The sequence below is a fragment of the Cebus imitator genome, unplaced genomic scaffold, assembly GCF_001604975.1.
Source record: "Cebus imitator isolate Cc_AM_T3 unplaced genomic scaffold, Cebus_imitator-1.0 Scaffold447, whole genome shotgun sequence".
Lineage (NCBI taxonomy): Eukaryota > Metazoa > Chordata > Mammalia > Primates > Cebidae > Cebus > Cebus imitator.
The window spans coordinates 84,807-102,314 of NW_016107762.1; the positions used below are offsets into that span (position 1 = coordinate 84,807).

The window sequence follows — 17,508 nt, forward strand, 5'->3', positions numbered from 1 at the left end:
CTTTTGGCTTTTTCATACAAATGTAATCCTTTGTTTTCTAACAAGTATTACCACTTACTGTACAATTATTTTTTCTTTTACCAGGCAATTTTAAAATGTCCTCTAATGGGGTTATTCATGTCAAATATTTAAATTTTGATGTTTATGAAAAAAGGCATTTATATATTGGTATTTATGTCAATCCCAGTATTTCTTCTTTCTGTAGTAATTGGTAATGAATAAACTATGAAGAGTTTTTGATGTTTTTCAAGATATTATTTGGTGTTTAATTACCCTCAAAGAGTATGCTTTTTCTACAAGGGGCACAGATCTATGAGGTTAAAGATGGAGGGGAAAATTACCTTGAGCCTTACAGAAGCACCTAAAAATGAATCGAAACTAACAAAAATATACTTAGAGAAGGAAAGTATAAGAGCAAACTTTACTGCATTTAAGTACAGTTGGGGCCAGATACAGTGGCTCCTAGCACTTTGATAGGCTGAGTCAGGAGATTGAGCCCAGGATTTGGAGATCAGCCTGGGAAACATAGGGAGAACTCATCTCTACAAAAAATGAGCCATGTGTGGTGATGCATGCTTGTGATCTTAGCTACTCAAAAAGTAAAGTGTGAGGATTCCTTGAGCCCGGGAGGGTGAGACTACAGTGAGCCGTGGTCATACCGCTACACTCCAGCCTGAGTAACAGAGCAAGATCCTGTCTCAAAAAAAAAGCAGAAGTACAGTCAGCCCTTGTCTCCAAGGGTTCTGCAATCCATGGATTCAAACAACCTCAGATTGAAAATATTCAGGAAAAAGTTGCATCTGTACTGATTGGGTACAGACTTATTTTTCTTGCCATCGTTCCCTAAATAATACAGTTTACCTATAAACGCAGCACTTTGGGAGGCCAAGGCAAGCAGATCAGTTGAGGTCAGGAGTTGGAGACCAGACTGGCAAACATGGCAAAACCCCGTCTCTACTAAAAATAGAAAAAATAGGTGGGTGTGGTGGTGCGTATCTGTATTTCCAGCTACTTGGGAGGCTGAGGCACAAGAATCGCGTGAACCCAGAAGACAGGTTGCTGTGAGCCGTGATTGCACCACAGCACTCCAAGCTGGTTGACGGACTGAAACTATGTCTCAAAAAAAAAAAAATCTGTTCTACTTAGGATGTTATATATTTCAGTATGAGCAATCAGAAAGAGCCCTAGCACTTTACGTAACATGGCATCAGAACTGGATTTCCTCAAAAGGTTAGGGTTACAGTGCTCAAAGATGCTCAAAGAATAATTTGTAAAACTTCTCAGGACTTCCTGATTTTCTTTGGGAATACTGTTTATTGATAACATATATTGAGTGTGTCTGTATGTGAGTGTGTGTGTTTGTGTGTAACATTATTTCCAACCTTAGGATAAAATTTCCAATTGCCATACGCTGTCTTTTTTGCCTGTAGCCTGTCTCTTTCCTGGGGCTGGCTCTCTCCTGCTGCTTGCCAGGCTCTTTATTTGTTGGCTGCAAGGCAAAGCAGAAATCAGAAGACATCCAAACGCAAATAAAACTCTTCCTTAAATTGCTGCTTATTTTAAGTGAGCTGTCTCTTCATGAGTCATTTATCAAGCCCTTCTTAATATTTAATTCCATCTCCAATGTCAATGGAAAAGTCAAAGGTAATAATAATGCCTGTACAATCCATGACTGTCTTTTTTTCTTATCAGCTTGACTTCTTAGTGTCTATAGCTCCTGTAGCAATTGAAGAGGCTCCTCATTTCCTTCAGAATCTGTCAATTCCCCTTTACTATTAATGATGATGTCAGTGGTGATGACAGCAACTAACACTTGTGTGTTAGGGATCAAGCTTAGTTCTTTAATTTACTAATTTTACCTTTTGGCCAGCAAAAGATTTGTTATTAACTATCGTTTATGTTACATTTACTAAGCAATTTATATTATCTTTCATATTCAAAACAGCCTATCAATATATGTACTATTATTATCCTTATTTTACATATAAAGTGATCCAGACTCAGTAAGTTGAAAACCTAAGTTCATCCAGCTAGTGAAGTGACACAGAGCCTGTATTCAACTAATGTCTGCTTGGTCATCAGGCTCTTAAACTTTCCACCATATGTGTTTACAATGTTTGAAATCTTTTTCATTCACACAGTGTGATGCTTTAAAAAATACACACACACACACTAGTAAGCAAATGTAATATGCTTTTGTTCTGTTAAATATATTGTAAAATAAAATATAAATATAATACATAAGTATACTGTAAAATAAAAATATCCTATAAAATGAAGAAATAGATTTGGCAATGGAAGTCAATGCATATGAAACAGTATCATTCAATTGTTTTAACATGGTCTAAGAAGAAATCTGTTTTATCTTGTAAAAAAATTAGGTGTATCTGAGCAGACAAAAATTGCCTTCTGGCTTACACAGGCTTCTGGATGGAAACCATGTCATGATTCTCCCCTCCTTAGCTTCTGTCTTATAAATAAAGGAATTTGATAGGCCATCTGGAAAAAGATTGCTGTTTTAAATTGGCCTGTGGTCCTCTATGTTGAAAATAAAATTAAAAACTTCTGTTATCTTGTAAAGTTTGGAAGCAGTTTAAGGCCAGTGAATGTCTTTTGATGACCTAATTTATATGTATCAGGGTCTTTGCTTCCTGTTTCTACTTCTTATTTTGGATGATAAAATGATAGTCTGGTTTCAATTTAGGGTTGTTATTCACTGGAACACTTTAGAGAAAAAAGAAATCCAAGTATATGTATCTCATTTGGTAGATAATGTTAATGAAGAAGAGTCATTTCAGACTAGGGGTTAGTAAGTGATTCCAAAGTATAGCTAATAGAAATCAACCTTCATTACAAGAGTTTCTTTATTGTTCGCTGTTATAATTAGGAAGTCTGAAGTAGCAGTAAGCATTAGAAACCTAGTGATAGTTTTGTAAGTTAGGAATATTTATTTATCTGTGACTTTCTTTTGGGTCCTAGAATCATAAGCACTGAGATCACTTTTTTAGAAAATACAAATTATGTTTGAGACTGTGATATGTGATAAGTCTCACTCACCAGAAAGAATTGTGGAAGTTAAACTGAAATCCTGTAGAATGAGAAAGGAAAGAAAAAATAATAAAGTGAATACATTTTAAGCCAAATATAGTTTCAGGCTGCACTGGAAAGACTTAATATTAAATTAGAATTTATATGTCTGCTCTCATCTAAAGAGCAAACCACATGGTAGAACCCTTATCCTTTATCAACATCTTTGCCTATCCTAATGTTAACCACAAGCAAGTGAATATGGAATCAGAGCAGTGTTTTTGCATGCCTCTATAAAACCATCTATAGTGTATACCAGAAAATTATCTTCCAAAGTCTGTCTTAAATTAGCTAATTCTTCATATCTAATATCACAGGTTCCAGAGTGTCTTCCTATTTCTGTCTAGCTGTTAAAAGTTGTATGGAACTTAAAGTGCAAAGTTGGGAATTAGTGTGACTAATGTAGTATCTTCCTGGTCCTCAAGGAATACTTTTCTAAGGGTATGGATATATTATGTTCTACCAAAACTGTATTTATTTGCCATGATGAATGTTTGACCTAGCAAAATGCATTTGACAGTAATAATTCCTTTGTAGAAATGCCTTGGCACCCCAAGCATAAAGGGATTACCCCCAAATCATTACTTTCAGATAGTCACAGAATCTAAATGGTCTTGATTAATTTAAAAATCTAAATGGAGTGAATAAATTAAGTTTAAAGATTTAATCTTAGGAAGTCCTATCACTTTGTGAATCTAGCAACACATGTACTAAGAACCATTAGCTTAGAGCTCTTTTGGTGCCGTAATTATTATTTCTCAGCAACTCGTTTTAGCATCTTATAGTCCAAGTTCGCAATCTGAAAAAAATGATGTTATATCCTATATATAATTTAGAAGGAATATATTAAATTTTAATAGAAAAATAGAAAAAAAAATCCCATTTAGACACAAAAAGAAAATATGCTCTGAGGAACAAGTGGCAGTGAGATTCTTGTTCTGTTCAACGTTGAAGCCTAACCTGAAGTTAGTAAGTAAAGGAGTAACATAAAAAAACAGTATTTGAGAAAAAGCAAGAACTTTTTCAAGCTTGGATAAATGCTTGTAAAATGAGCAAAGGATAAGTAGGGATATAATTTAGGAACTTAATAAAGTGTCTGAAGTTGCAATGGCAAGATCTGAACAAAAGTATTGTTAAGAAAAACGTTAAAAAGGAACTGTTCAAAAGACTTACAGTATAGAACCCACAGGTCTTAGACAGACGGGCAAAGGAAACAAAAGCTGAATTTGATGGTTCAAACCTAGGGGCCTAGGAGGGCGGATAACATTTATGAAAAAAGTCACCAGCTCTCGGAGAAAGTTGAGTTCTGCTACAGGCAGGAGTTTGAATAAAACTGGCACGTGTAATTCTAGAAATGCCCAAGCAGGATTTGAGAAAGGAGACCTAGAAACTGAGAAAGAAATTGGAGCTAGTGACAGAAGCATAGGATTAAGTAATAACTGAGCTTATTAGGAGTGAAATAGGCCTTCAAGTTGCTGATTTGGAAAAAAATCTCACAAAATTGAGGACTGATTTTTTAAATTAGCCTGCACTGTTAACGCGATAGATGAAAGACAAACAGGTGAAGGAGAAAATAGGAGTGATGAGAGAGAGAGCACCAAAACCAGGTTTGTGTAGCAGTTCAGGCAACAGCTACTTAAAAATCTTTGCACCCAGTGCAGAAAAATGACTATGAGATATAAGTCTGGCCAGAACTGGGACCATGACTTTGGTTATCAGACATCAGATTGTTGAAAGAAATGAATAGAAAAAATTTATTTTATTTTTATAATAGCACATAAAATTGAAATCATTGAAAAAAAACAAAATACTAAAATAAAATTCAGTTTGCCCCAATTCTAATATAATATTGTATTTTCATTTTACATATTTTTATTTCTGTATATTCATTAAAAGCAAATATTCACATAATATCTTTTACCATAGATTCACCAATGAACAGAACACACGTGTTCCCTGCCTTCATTGAATTTGGAGTCAAGTGGAATAAGAATTAAACCAATTTTAAACATGCTAGTTAGGCAGAGGATATAGGTGTTCAACCATGCTGGTCACAGGATGTAGGCATTTAGAGGAGGGAGCAGGAATTGAGATAAAATATTTAATAACTAAAGGAAGAACATGGGGGACATCTTTCTTTTTCTGCTTCTGAAAAGGAAAAAAAACTTCTGTGAATTTTGATGTTTTAAAAATGTGGCTGTATGAAAAATCCATATGGATTTCTAGGAAATTACACACAAGGATGGACATCAATTTACCAGCTTTAACATCTCTTTTATTTCTGTAATTGAGTTTATTGATATAATTAGGCTCCAGGGAAAAGAAAATGTATAAAAAGATAGGTTATTTAATATTTTTAAAAGACTAAATTCTTCTCAGGCTTTTTTTTAATTGTTTTCCCAGTTTATTGTTTTTTTTTTCAGTTGCCTAATATTTTAGTGTCTAGAAGCTAAATTGTTTGTCTCTGTAAATTTATTATTTATTTCTTACACGCTTTATAAAGTATAGAAAACTGCTTTTTTCATTATGCTTTCATCTTAAAAAGAAGACACCTTGTTATATCCAGTATATCATTAAAACTAAAAGATGTCTGAAAAACACATGGGCATTTACTAGTTGTAGTTTGGTATGATTCTCATCGTGTTTAGGGCTATTGACATTTTGAGGCCTTGACTATCAAACCAGCTACCTGGTTAGCTATCATATTTTAATCAGTTTCATCAAATCTGGCCTGTCATCTTTGGTTACAATAATTAAAATCTCTTTAAGTTAGCAATTAAAATGATGCAGTAATACAGGCATCAGAAGTACTGCCTTCTCTTCATATTGTACTACCATGACTTTGCACAAATGTTTCTCTTAATTACCTGGCATAATTTTCACATTGCATGAAAGCTCAGAATTTGCAGAATAAACTAAATGTTAAAAAAAACAGCATATCCTTCTTGTACCTAATTGGTTGGATAATGTCCACCATTGGCCAGAATATTATACTCACAGTAAGGTAATACTACAGAAAATACTCTAGATTTTGTAGTGTATTTCAACATGCAGTGTTATCTGCATAGATAACATATTTTATACAGCTTTTAAAAGAAATGATTTTTATAGCATTAGAGTTTTTATTCAACTAATGGTGACATTAGCCAGCTTATACTAAACTTATACTAAACATTAGCTATTGCATATCTAAGCATAAATACATTTATAAAATTTATTCGAGAAAGCAAACTATGTTGCATAAGGGAAGTAAACATGTGGCTCCATAAGCCTTAATGCATTTTGTATTTGAAAGGCATTGAAATAGAGATCTCTCTTTCTCAATGAAAGCAAAGTCTCTGTGTTTTAGAAAACTTTACTTCTGGCAAACAGAGTTGAGATAACTGGCATGTGAAATAGACATTCTTTGTAGAAAGGCCTTTAGTAAGTAATGTAAGCTTGCTGAAAAGTGATACCCAAAGAAAATAAAATATATTCCTCAAACTTTTCTGGCAGAGCTTTCCTGAATCTCTTTGTACTAAAGCATTAATGGATTCAGATTCTTAACTTGAAGATTGTACTTTTATTAGAGTAATTGCTAACCAATTGAGCAACTGCAAGAGAGTTGTGAGTCCAAAGTTTTATAAAACATTTCTTAAGTAATTGTTTGGTCTAGTATGGCAGGTATAAAGACTTTACTTAAAAGTTCAATAAATGCCCACAAAATTTAAATGTTAAAAGTATTTTTCTCTGAGATTTCCCTATTTTCATGCTTCTAAAAATTTATTTAATCTTTTCCTCTTTATTCTTAGCTCATGAGAAGATATAAAAGCTATTTTGTCTCAGAATTCTGTAGAAATATAACTGTTGATTCTATTTTGTCAACCCATCTTTTTGGAATGGTCCATTTTGTTCTGACTGCAAAGTCAGCAGCATCCTAGCTGCTCTCATTCTCTCCAAGCGTGTTTGCCATAATCTGGGGTCCAGCCGTTAGCCTGGTTGGCACAAAACATAAATGAGGCCAAATCTCAGGGTAGCTTGATATTCATCAAGATCACATATTACATGGTTTAATTTACAGAGAGAAATGTAACTGTTAGAAAAACTGGAATGTTCATATCTGCACAAATTTTTCTTCTTAACAATAACAATCATTTTACAATACTTTCCATATACCAAAGCTCTGTTCTATGTGCATTAGCAGGTAGCACCCTACCTAGTACATGTATTTGTTGAATGTTGAGAGTGAATGAGTTCTCTGTCAAATGGAGACTAATAATTGCATCTCCATGTGGTTGTTGTGAGGATTATATGAAATAATACAAATACTGCATTTAGAATATTCCTCATGTTATAGATAAGGAAAGTGAACCCCTAAAGCAACTTAGTACTTGCCCAAGGTAGCACAGTTAGTAAATGATAGTGCTGGGACTTAGACCAAGATATTTTATTCTAGACACAAGTTCTTTACCTCTGTACTGTTCTGGCTTTCAAATGCCAGTTTAGTTATATGTCTTAAAAGAAGTGAACAAGCCAATTATTTGTGACCTGAAGCTTTGCAGTAGGACCAGGGCACTTGATAGCCATTGGCCCATGCCCAGTACTTCCCAGAACATTTCAAATGTTTTGCCTCAGCTACTCTTCTTCACTATGTGTCTGTTGCAAGCAAACACATTTTCGACTAGCACATCCATTCTCCTGATAAGATAATAATATAATTAGGTGATGTTAAAGTCTCATGACCTGGGACCATCTACTTTTTGAAGTTGCTTATGCGTGGATCACTGGCCAGAAACTTGCACTTATTTCTCTACTCCTCCTTCTTGGACAAAACTTTACTACATCTCCCACAAAGTAGCCAAACACCATGCCTGGATTGAGAATAGCTAAAGACTTTTGAATGGCTTCTTTTCAGATAAACGCATTACATGCCAGTGCCTTTGCCATTCTCCACTGTCAGATGAAGGAGTGTATTACTTCTTTCTTTCGTCTGCTTTTTATTATGCTGTCAAGTGGTACTCAAATTAACTTTTTATCTAAGGTAAAACATATGCCCTTCACTTTATATCATTGCAGAGACACATGTAAATGCCATTCTAGTATTAGATAAATGTATAAATCCATATGGGTCTAGAATTAAGTTCTAGTCTGAATGACTTCTACCAGCACTTATTACATATGCACAGTTATATCCTCAATAAATACCTATTAAACGGTTATATCCTCATTTACATAAAGAGCAATCTTTGATTAGACATCCAAGCATGATTATTGCTTCCCTTTTAGACAATAAATTGACATTATTAAATTTAGATTTATTGCTTTTTGTTTTATTTTCTGTTGTTACTTTATAAGATTGATGTGTTTTTGTCATGATAAAGGGGTTGATCCAAGTCAGATTTTACGGCTATTAATTGCTTCCTTGGTAAATATATTTTTAAAAAAGGCAATATCCTTTGTAAAGCATGAGCTTAATATGTAACAATTTTTTGAAAAAAATCAATGGGAGGTTCCTAATCTACTGTAAAGTCTTTCATTTTCACCCAGTTAGAATTCTGCTAATAGCTTCTGCGACTCAACCAAGGAGTCATTAAACAGATGGAACACAACATCTTAGAGCACAAAAATGCATGGAATCAAATTAGAATTTGAAAATGAAAGTAACTTTAATTAAACAGAAAATAACCAAGTAATGACAGTACTTGGACATTTGGTAGTAGTCTGTCCATTTTTAAGACTTCCTAGCCAAAGAATTTGACTATGTCTTATGACAAGAGAGGTGGAGAAAAAACTAGTCTAGGCTCTTCTGGCCATTCGTAAAATCCATTACACCCTTAAAACCCATTACAAAGGAAAACCTTTTTGAAAATTATATTTTAAAGGCTCCTATATTGTATTCAAAGTGGGATATAAGATAGAATAGTCTTTTGTCAAATATCACACCATTCATTGCAGGCTCTTAATATATACTGAGATTGTAGTCAAGTTAAAAAAGCATATGGAAGAAATTCAGAATGTGTGCTTTAGAGTGATCTGGAGTGAGTGGCCATTATGTTCCAGTTTTATGACCTATGGGAGGGATAGTTAATAGAGTGAGAATCCATGTTACAAAGATACTCTAAATATTTTCATTTTTAATCTCCAAAAAGATGAATTTTTACCAGGATTTTTAAAATTTGTTGTCCTGAATGTGTTTTGCTTTTGCTCAAAATACTAACCTATATAAGCATACATGTGGCCTTTTGTATGTATGAGAGAAAGCACCTAACAATCCCTGGATTCACTTCAACCTGTGCTGACCCTAAGTAGATAAACAGTGCAGGATCTCCAGGTTTATGGCTACTCAAGGAGCTCTTCCAACAGCTGTCAGCTCTAGAAATGGAGTAATCTAAGTCTTGATAGAATAGTAGTCTTCAGGCTAGAATATGTGTACTGTCGGGATTACCCTAAGACATTTCAAGGGGAGTTAAAGGGAATCCTCAGCCTTCGCAAGTCTTATTTTCTTAAAAGTGATCAGCCTGAGAAGGCACCTGGGCTGGAGGCCTTCTCGCAGCTTCTCCTTTCCCGCCTCTTTCTCAAATGCCCTTTTTCCATTTTAACAGAAAGGCACAGGCCTCCCTAGACATAGTCACTATGAACATTTCCTTGAGCTATAAAAACCTCTGGAGCACAAAAAAAAGGGACATTGGAAAAGCTTAGTGTGTTTTAAAGTGTAAATTTATAATGCACTGGAGTAAAATTGGGGAAATTAAAGTGAAACTACAATTTCAAAGAAAAAAAGAATAACATAAGATTTTTAAATATCAATGAGAATTTTATTCATGGACTTTAAAATGAATGATAGTGGGACTCAAAATGCTGTGTTATTTATATGCCATGAGTAACAGAGTAATATAGCCATTTCATTTTAATCTCATAATGTTTACAACATTATTTAAACTATTTAAACATGGAATGGGAATAGTATTCTTTGGGGATATTATTTTGTAGCTACATGAGTAGAAATTGTAAAGGCTACAGTTTTGAAGCCATTCCATCAGAGTATATAGTTTTCCATTGCTTATGGTGCTTTTTTAAATCTAGGACTCAGGTGCTTGGTGGTATAGAAAAATGTACTGAAGCACTTGTCACAGTTCATAGCCAATGGCAAAGCTGGGTAGATATCTAAATTAACTTCTGCATAACATCTCTTTGCTGGGATATACCAGCTCAAGATTTGTTATTGCTAAGTTAGGTCAGGAAAAAAAAAGACCAGATAAAGTTTGGGGATTACTTCAAATGTTGGTCATGTATTTTCCCAAAGAAGGCAGTCTTTATATTCATAATTTCATCATCTGTAAAAAGCTATAAAAACTAATTATGCAAGTTTCTTAGAGGTATCTGAAGTCTGTTCTGTCTTATGCATTATATCTTCTGTTTCAAAGGTGCTGATTTTGGATGGACACCAAACCCGTTTTTATCTTTAATATAGCATAACAAAAGATATTATGATCTCAACACCTTATGCTTCATTTCATTAAGAGCTTTTATTCAAATTCAGTAACTGCTCTATTTGTCAAAAAATAAAATCTAAAGAAACATTGAAACTCTGTTTAATAATATTGATCCATGATAAAAAATTTACTTTCAAGTAGAATAGGGATGAACTTTGTTAAGTTTCAACAAATTTGGAAGAGGTGAGTCGTGAAGAAATATTTTTTTTCTCATAATTTAGATTAAAGTTTCAAAACATTTGAAGTCTACCAGCAAAATATGATTTTAAAAACATATCTTTCCTTTTAAAACATAGATTTTTCCAGTTCCTTTGTGAGGCTGAAATCTACCCTGTGGGGTTGCAATACTCACTTAGAAGGCCATTTGCCAGAGATATCTTAAAACTTAATGAGAATTCAGCAAGGTGCAAAGTTAAAGGCAAGAAGGACACATATTTAAAGCAAATCTTTAAAGATCCCCTTGATCTGTATAGTAGCCTCCCTCATGTTGAAGAAAATTTAGTTTTTAGATTTTGGAAATAGTAGCATGATACCCCAGGCATAGAAGAAGATCAGAATTCAAAAAGTTGAAAGGACAGGCCAAAAAAGAAGTGAATATTATTTGAATAGAAAAATACAAAATGAAATTTCACTTAAAATTACTATTTTTTTCTCACCTATGAAATGCTACCTTTCAGTTTTGGACTTCCAAGTTGAAATAAGTGATTATCCTTTCTTCCAGTGGAAAGAAATTTCCACAGTTTTCATGTAAAATGTATTGTATGTGTCTTCATTATTTAATATACTGAATTTTAATATGAGCTACTGTGGTACATTTTCACAACTTAAACAGAACAGTACCAAGAATGTTTAATAGGACATTATCTTTGCATGTTTCAGGTAGTAAAATTCTGAAAAACATGTACTTATTCTTGATCTTTCTATTTAATTGTGGACTGTGAGGATTTGGACTGGAATAAGATTTTGAAAAAGAGTTTTAATGATCTCTGGAAAATACTGAAAACCTGGAATAGTAATACTAAGTTTAGTATACCAGAACATTTACATCTGAACTTAATTATCTCCTGCTGTTGTTCAGCTCCTTTAGATTGACTTACATATCAACCCAGATATTTTATTTTTATACTTTAAATCTTTGTGAGGTTATAAATGTGGGGTTGGAGCTAATTTTTATTTTGATTATATGGAAAACATTGAAGGTACTTTTCAGGATAAAATGTTCAGAGAATAATGTCTTCTTACTGTCTATGGTTAGGTTATTTGACTTTTTGTGTAAATATATTCCAATTTTATAAGAGGGATAATAAAACTCGTTATCTGGGTTATTGAGAAATGTTTTAAAGACAGTTTTTGTTTTTTTGTTTTTTTTTCATTAGGAAAAGTGCTAGAGTGGGGGCCAGGTGCGGTGGCTCATGCCTGTAATCCCAGCACTTTGGGAGGCTGAGATGGGTGGATCGTGAGGTCAGGAGTTCAAGACCAGCCTGGCCAAGATGGTGAAACCCCATCTGTACTAAAAATACAAAAATTAGCCAGGCGTGGTGGCGGGTACCTGTAATTCCAACGAGTTGGGAGACTGAAGCAGGGAATTGCCTGAACCCAGGAGGCAGAGGTTGCAGTACCCTGAGATTGCACCACTGCACTCCAGCCTGGGCAACAGAGCGAGACTGTCCAAAAAGAAAGAAAGAAAGAAAAGTGCTAGAGTGTGTTGTGATTCACTATTTATGGGGAGCACAGCTACATATACATAGAGTAGAATATCTTTTATGTGCTCTCTAATCATCCATTTTATCTGAAAATATAAGGAATAGTTACTGACTCTGACTATGAGAATGTTCATTTTACATTTAAAATTTAGTATGTATTTGAGCGTTTTTCTGATTATTAGCTTAAACCAAACTAAGAAGCACAACTCTACACAATTTATTTCCCTCCTTTTCCAACTTAGTTTCTTACTTTTCATTGCTCTAGTTACGGTTTTTATAAGTCATTTATCAGAAATGTTCTGTGAGATTATTCATATATATTTTTTACTTAATTGATTTTATGTGTTCCCCTTCTCACTTCACTTAAATAGATGAAATTTTATCTCTAAACAACCATTCCTTGCTGCTTTTCTTGTTGTGCTTCTAAATATAGTGACCAATTTTGGAGCTCTCCTACAGTTTCCATTCTTTGTGTTCATTGGATTGATTTCATGATCTGGCCATATTGTTTATTGGAGAGGGCCGGAATCTTTACCCGTACTTAACACATCATGACCCCTGAGTTCACAAGTCAGCTGAGAGGTGGGGAATAGGACAGTGTTAGACTGAAAGCATCACTGAATGGAGTCACTGAAACAGAGATATATAGAGAGACCACCCTGAGGGGACTATTTGCCATAACACTTAAAAAAAAAAAAAAAAACAGTCTTTTAATGGTCTCTTGTTCATTAGTCATCTAAAATCCAAGCACAGAGAATTTTTTAGATGGTCTCCAGAGCAGAGTTTGCTGTGAAATCTTAATTCTAAATCATAGATAATAAATATTATTATAAAATCAGAATACATTTAGAGGCAGGGGTCCTGCACACACCCTATTTTTCTCTCTAGTGTTCTGGGCGAGAGACTAATTAATAATTCAAGGAACTTATAGTGAATGAGAAGCCATGGTTTTGCTTAATTATCAGAATAGCTAGATTGGAGAACAGCTCTCACCCACATGGATGGAAACCTGTTCCATCCGTTTGCAGGTAGAACAGCTGGCAATAATAAGCCCTGCCCATTGGATATGTTGGAAGGTGCCTGTCATGGTGTAGTTGCCATAAAAGAGGAAGAAATGAACATAATTGTAGGCCCTCAGGTCAGAGGGAAGGTGGGAGGAAGCCAGCTTGCTGGTTTTTACACACCCTCTGGCGAACACCCATGCACCTATGAGATGGGTTTGTGTTAGCATCATCTCTGAAAGATTATCCACCCAGGCAAAGAAAGTGATCCATTATGTTTTCACTTTCTTGGAGTGGAGAAGAAAAACAAAGGCCTTTTCTCTAGCCATTTCAAAATTGTATCTATTGGTACGAGTTTTCTTTCTCCTGGAAATGGATTGTTTGACCCTTACAATCAACAAGATTCCAAATTGCATTCATAAAAGCCCTCTAAGGGAAACAGTAGAAATCTTTCTTTCAAAAACCTTCTGTGAAAGCTTGCTGTTATCACAAATGATAATAAAAGACCAAAACACATACCAGTTGTCATCTATAGACTACAGTCCCTAAGCAAATTACTGACTCAAACTATTCATTTGAATTAGGAACATTTCTGATATTATTTGAAAAGAATATTCTATTGTATACCTATTAGAGGCAGTAGAGTTAGAAAGATTATCTGTTTGTGTTAACACTTTCCATAAAATCCCACATAATGTATAAAAAGCATAGCTTATCCATTTTACCTTGGATTATAAAAATCTTGGCTGGGCCCAGTGGCTCATGCCTGTAAGCCCAACACTTTGGGAGGCCAAGGCAGGCAGTTCATTTGAGGTCAGGAGTTAGAAACCAGCCTGACCAACATGGTGAAACCCTGTTTCTACTAAAAATACAAAAAAAAAAAAAAAATTAGCTGGGCATGGTGGCACATGCCTGTAGTCCCCGCTACTTGGGAGGTTGAGGCAGGAGAATCACTTGAAACTGGGAGGCGGAGGTTGCAGTGAGCCGAGATCACACCAGTGCACTCCAGCCTGGGCAACCGAGTGAGACCCCATCTTAAAAAAAGAAATCTTGAAAGGTATTTTATTTGTTTTATACTTCTTCAAATATACCTCGAGAATAAAGAAAAATAAAATGGCTTCATTAAAGTATTATTTTAAAACATTTTTTAAATACATTTATTTGTAACAATAATCTATATAGTAAATTTTTGTAATTTGGAAAATGTAATAAGTGATAAAACTTACTCAGGAAAACCGTGCATAACTTTAAAAGAATAGTACTAAAATGCAAACCATGGTGCCATTATCTCTCACTAAATCCAATTCAGCAGTTCTCTACTTTTTTCTCTAGAACTCATGAGCCAACCAGAAGATGAAAGAGTATCAGATGCTAAAACAAAGATGATCAAATAATTATGAGTGATGTTGCAAGGCAGATAGGGAATTGAGAGGCTTCCTAGTTTAATCACATCAAAAGAGAACTTTTAGAAAAGCAGTTTCCTAAAGCAGTTTTCCCAGCGTGGAGACTGCAAATGAATAGAAGATGGTGATAAGACACTTAACTCTTCCTCCCAATGCATGCTCTCTTTGTATAAACAGAAGAGAAAGGGAAACTCAATTAGAAGAGGAGGATAGAAACCTACCCCTATCTGCTCTGTGATTTTCCAGTTAGCTTCTTACTCAACTCCCCCTTGGATATCTCAAAAGTTTTTCTTTGACACTCTAGGAACCTCTTAAAAATCACATCCTACTATTGGTGGCCAAAAGCTTAAATTTTCAAATTTGATTTACAGATAAATCCTCTTGAGGGGAAAAAAACTGATTTTGCTTCGTGGATGGAGTCTGTTGTATGTATAAACTTGTAAAATAACTACAATTAGATAAAAACAATTCCTGACCATTGAACTCTGTTTTAAAATACAGGTGCAACAGCTGCAGCCCGGAAGGAGGTGATCAGGAACAAGATCCGAGCAATAGGCAAAATGGCCAGAGTGTTCTCAGTGCTCAGGTGGGTGCGTTCATCCTCTGTTTCTGTCTCAAATTTTATTATGTGTCACTAATAAATACTTTAATACTTTCATCTGGTAATTTAAATATTTTACTAGTGAATATTTGCCTTTCATTTTTTTTTGCTTTTAAATTAAAAATTAAAGGAAGAATATTAAATATAGAAATTGTCAGTTTCTCATTATTTTAGTTAAATTGCAATATACTAAATTATTTCTGTTAAGAAAGTCTGCAAATGAATTGCATCACATTTTATTCCTCTATTTGGTATAGGACTTTAAAACGTTGATTTCACAATAGGTTGAACATCTTATGAAACAGGAAAAGCTATTGTAATTTTTTTGTTTTGTTTTTCATTCTAGTTCTGTGGTGAAAGATCTATTTATCAAACACATTTCACTAGATTTCTAGGAAATAAGCATCAGCCATAAAGCTATTCATGTGAACCTATATTATTCTAATTATTGAGAGGAAAAAAATACTTAATGTTTCAATTTCCATATAGTAGTATATCTTATAAATAGATCATGAATCATATTATTATTAGAAAACAAATATTTTCATAAAGGAAACTCCAGTTATTTCTAGATAATATAATCTAACATATTTTTCTTCAGAAGATTACTTTAAAATATGATGTATTTATATGTAAGGAATATACAGTCAACTCAAAATAATACATATTGACAAGTAAATAGGAATACCTTGGGAAATAATGTATATACAATTGGATAATTTAATGATCTCATGTTTTGCTGAATTTTTGCCTCAGCGCCTTCCAATAGAGTATCGACACTGGCTCTTTTGATTTCTCCTCTTGCTATTTCTGTCTTCCTCCTGGTACAGTCACAACAGAGTGACTGAAATGACTTCATGCCAAAAGAGGGAGCTATGAGAAGGATGAAAAGCATTGTCCTTTTCATCCAGTGGTCTCAGAGACACCACATCACAGGCAGTGAGAACTCTGTGGCAGCCAGCACAATCACGACAAGTCGTGTTCAAGTTGAAAATAGAGCATCATTGCTCCCTTCCATTACTGAATGAGGCTACCTTTGCTCTCTTGCTCTTCTGACTACATTTTCAGGGCTTATTCATTCATGCCATAAGTAAATGTAGTAAAACTTAAAGCATTGATTATGTACCATGGAGAAAAGAAATAAAGCAATACAGAGATAGAGCAAGTGGGAGATAAAAGTTCTTTATCTTATCTCCCACTTGCTCTACTTTCTGTGATCAACAAAAAACTTTCTGAGTAATGGTATTTGGGCAAGCATGGGTGACGTTCGTGAAGAAATGGGGTAAGGGAGTTCAAGGCAAAGAAAATAGCAAGTGCAAAGATACTGAAGTAAAGACAAAGCTGGCAGTTCTGAGGACCACAAGAAGGCCTGTGTGGCTAGAAGAATGTTCTATGGGAAGAAAGGAGTAAATGAAGGTCATAAGCTCAGTTGGAACTCTGAGTAAGCACTTGCGTATGTATTGTGCCTCAGATTTACCAATAATGCTCTTATTATTCTGTCTGAAGTCTCTATGTGGAAAAGTAAACATAGCTCTAGAATTTTGATGGACTATCCCATGATAAATGGACTATTTGAACCCAGGGATCAGTGACTTGACTTAAAATTCCATGTTAGTAGAAAATAAAAACAAGCTGTATATTACTGTTTTTCTATAATAAAAGCATCCATAGCACATATGTAGAATATAGAGAGATCCTATCCAGAAAAAAAGTAAGTTAAGCTTAGTAGATAATGGTTAAGCATTAAATGTATACCAAGCACTGAATTAGACAATCTACATACCAAACTGGAATGCCAACCAGAGAGATAATAGAGTAAGAAAATAAAGTGTGTGCTAACTACGTGAATAGATACCCTGCTGTGGCATTAGACAGGAAGGAATCCTGTGTTTCCTGACTGGAACGTTCATAAAGAGGTTAACACTGGAGGAGTGCTATGAAGGATAGGCTGGATTCCAGGACAGGGAGAATTATGGTGAAGGCATTCCTGGAAGTGGAAAAATTATCAGGAGCACAGCCATAGAAATTCTAAGAGCAATATCAATGGCCTCCTTTTATGGGGCACTTGCTAAGTGCCAGGTCCATGCCCCATGTTATGCACATCTGACAATAATCAACACAGGAAACTTGCAAGGTCGTGGTGACTTTACTGTGAGGAAACTGAATCTGAGAGAGGCTAAGGAGAGTGTCCAAACTCACTAATTTTGGGAGCACCACTGATGAGAATCTTACTCAAAGGTA

At 34.6% G+C, this 17,508-nt stretch overlaps 1 protein-coding gene across 2 annotated transcripts in view; it reads left to right on the top strand.

Moving 5' to 3' along the window:
- Window positions 1-17,508, top strand: part of PPP3CA (protein phosphatase 3 catalytic subunit alpha) — an 82,255-nt gene that overhangs the window by 50,400 nt on the left and 14,347 nt on the right. For both annotated transcript variants that reach the window (XM_017511350.2, XM_017511351.2), the window contains exon 9: window positions 15,168-15,252. In XM_017511350.2, the coding sequence (XP_017366839.1) occupies window positions 15,168-15,252 (85 nt within the window). The remainder of the gene's footprint in view (window positions 1-15,167; window positions 15,253-17,508) is intronic.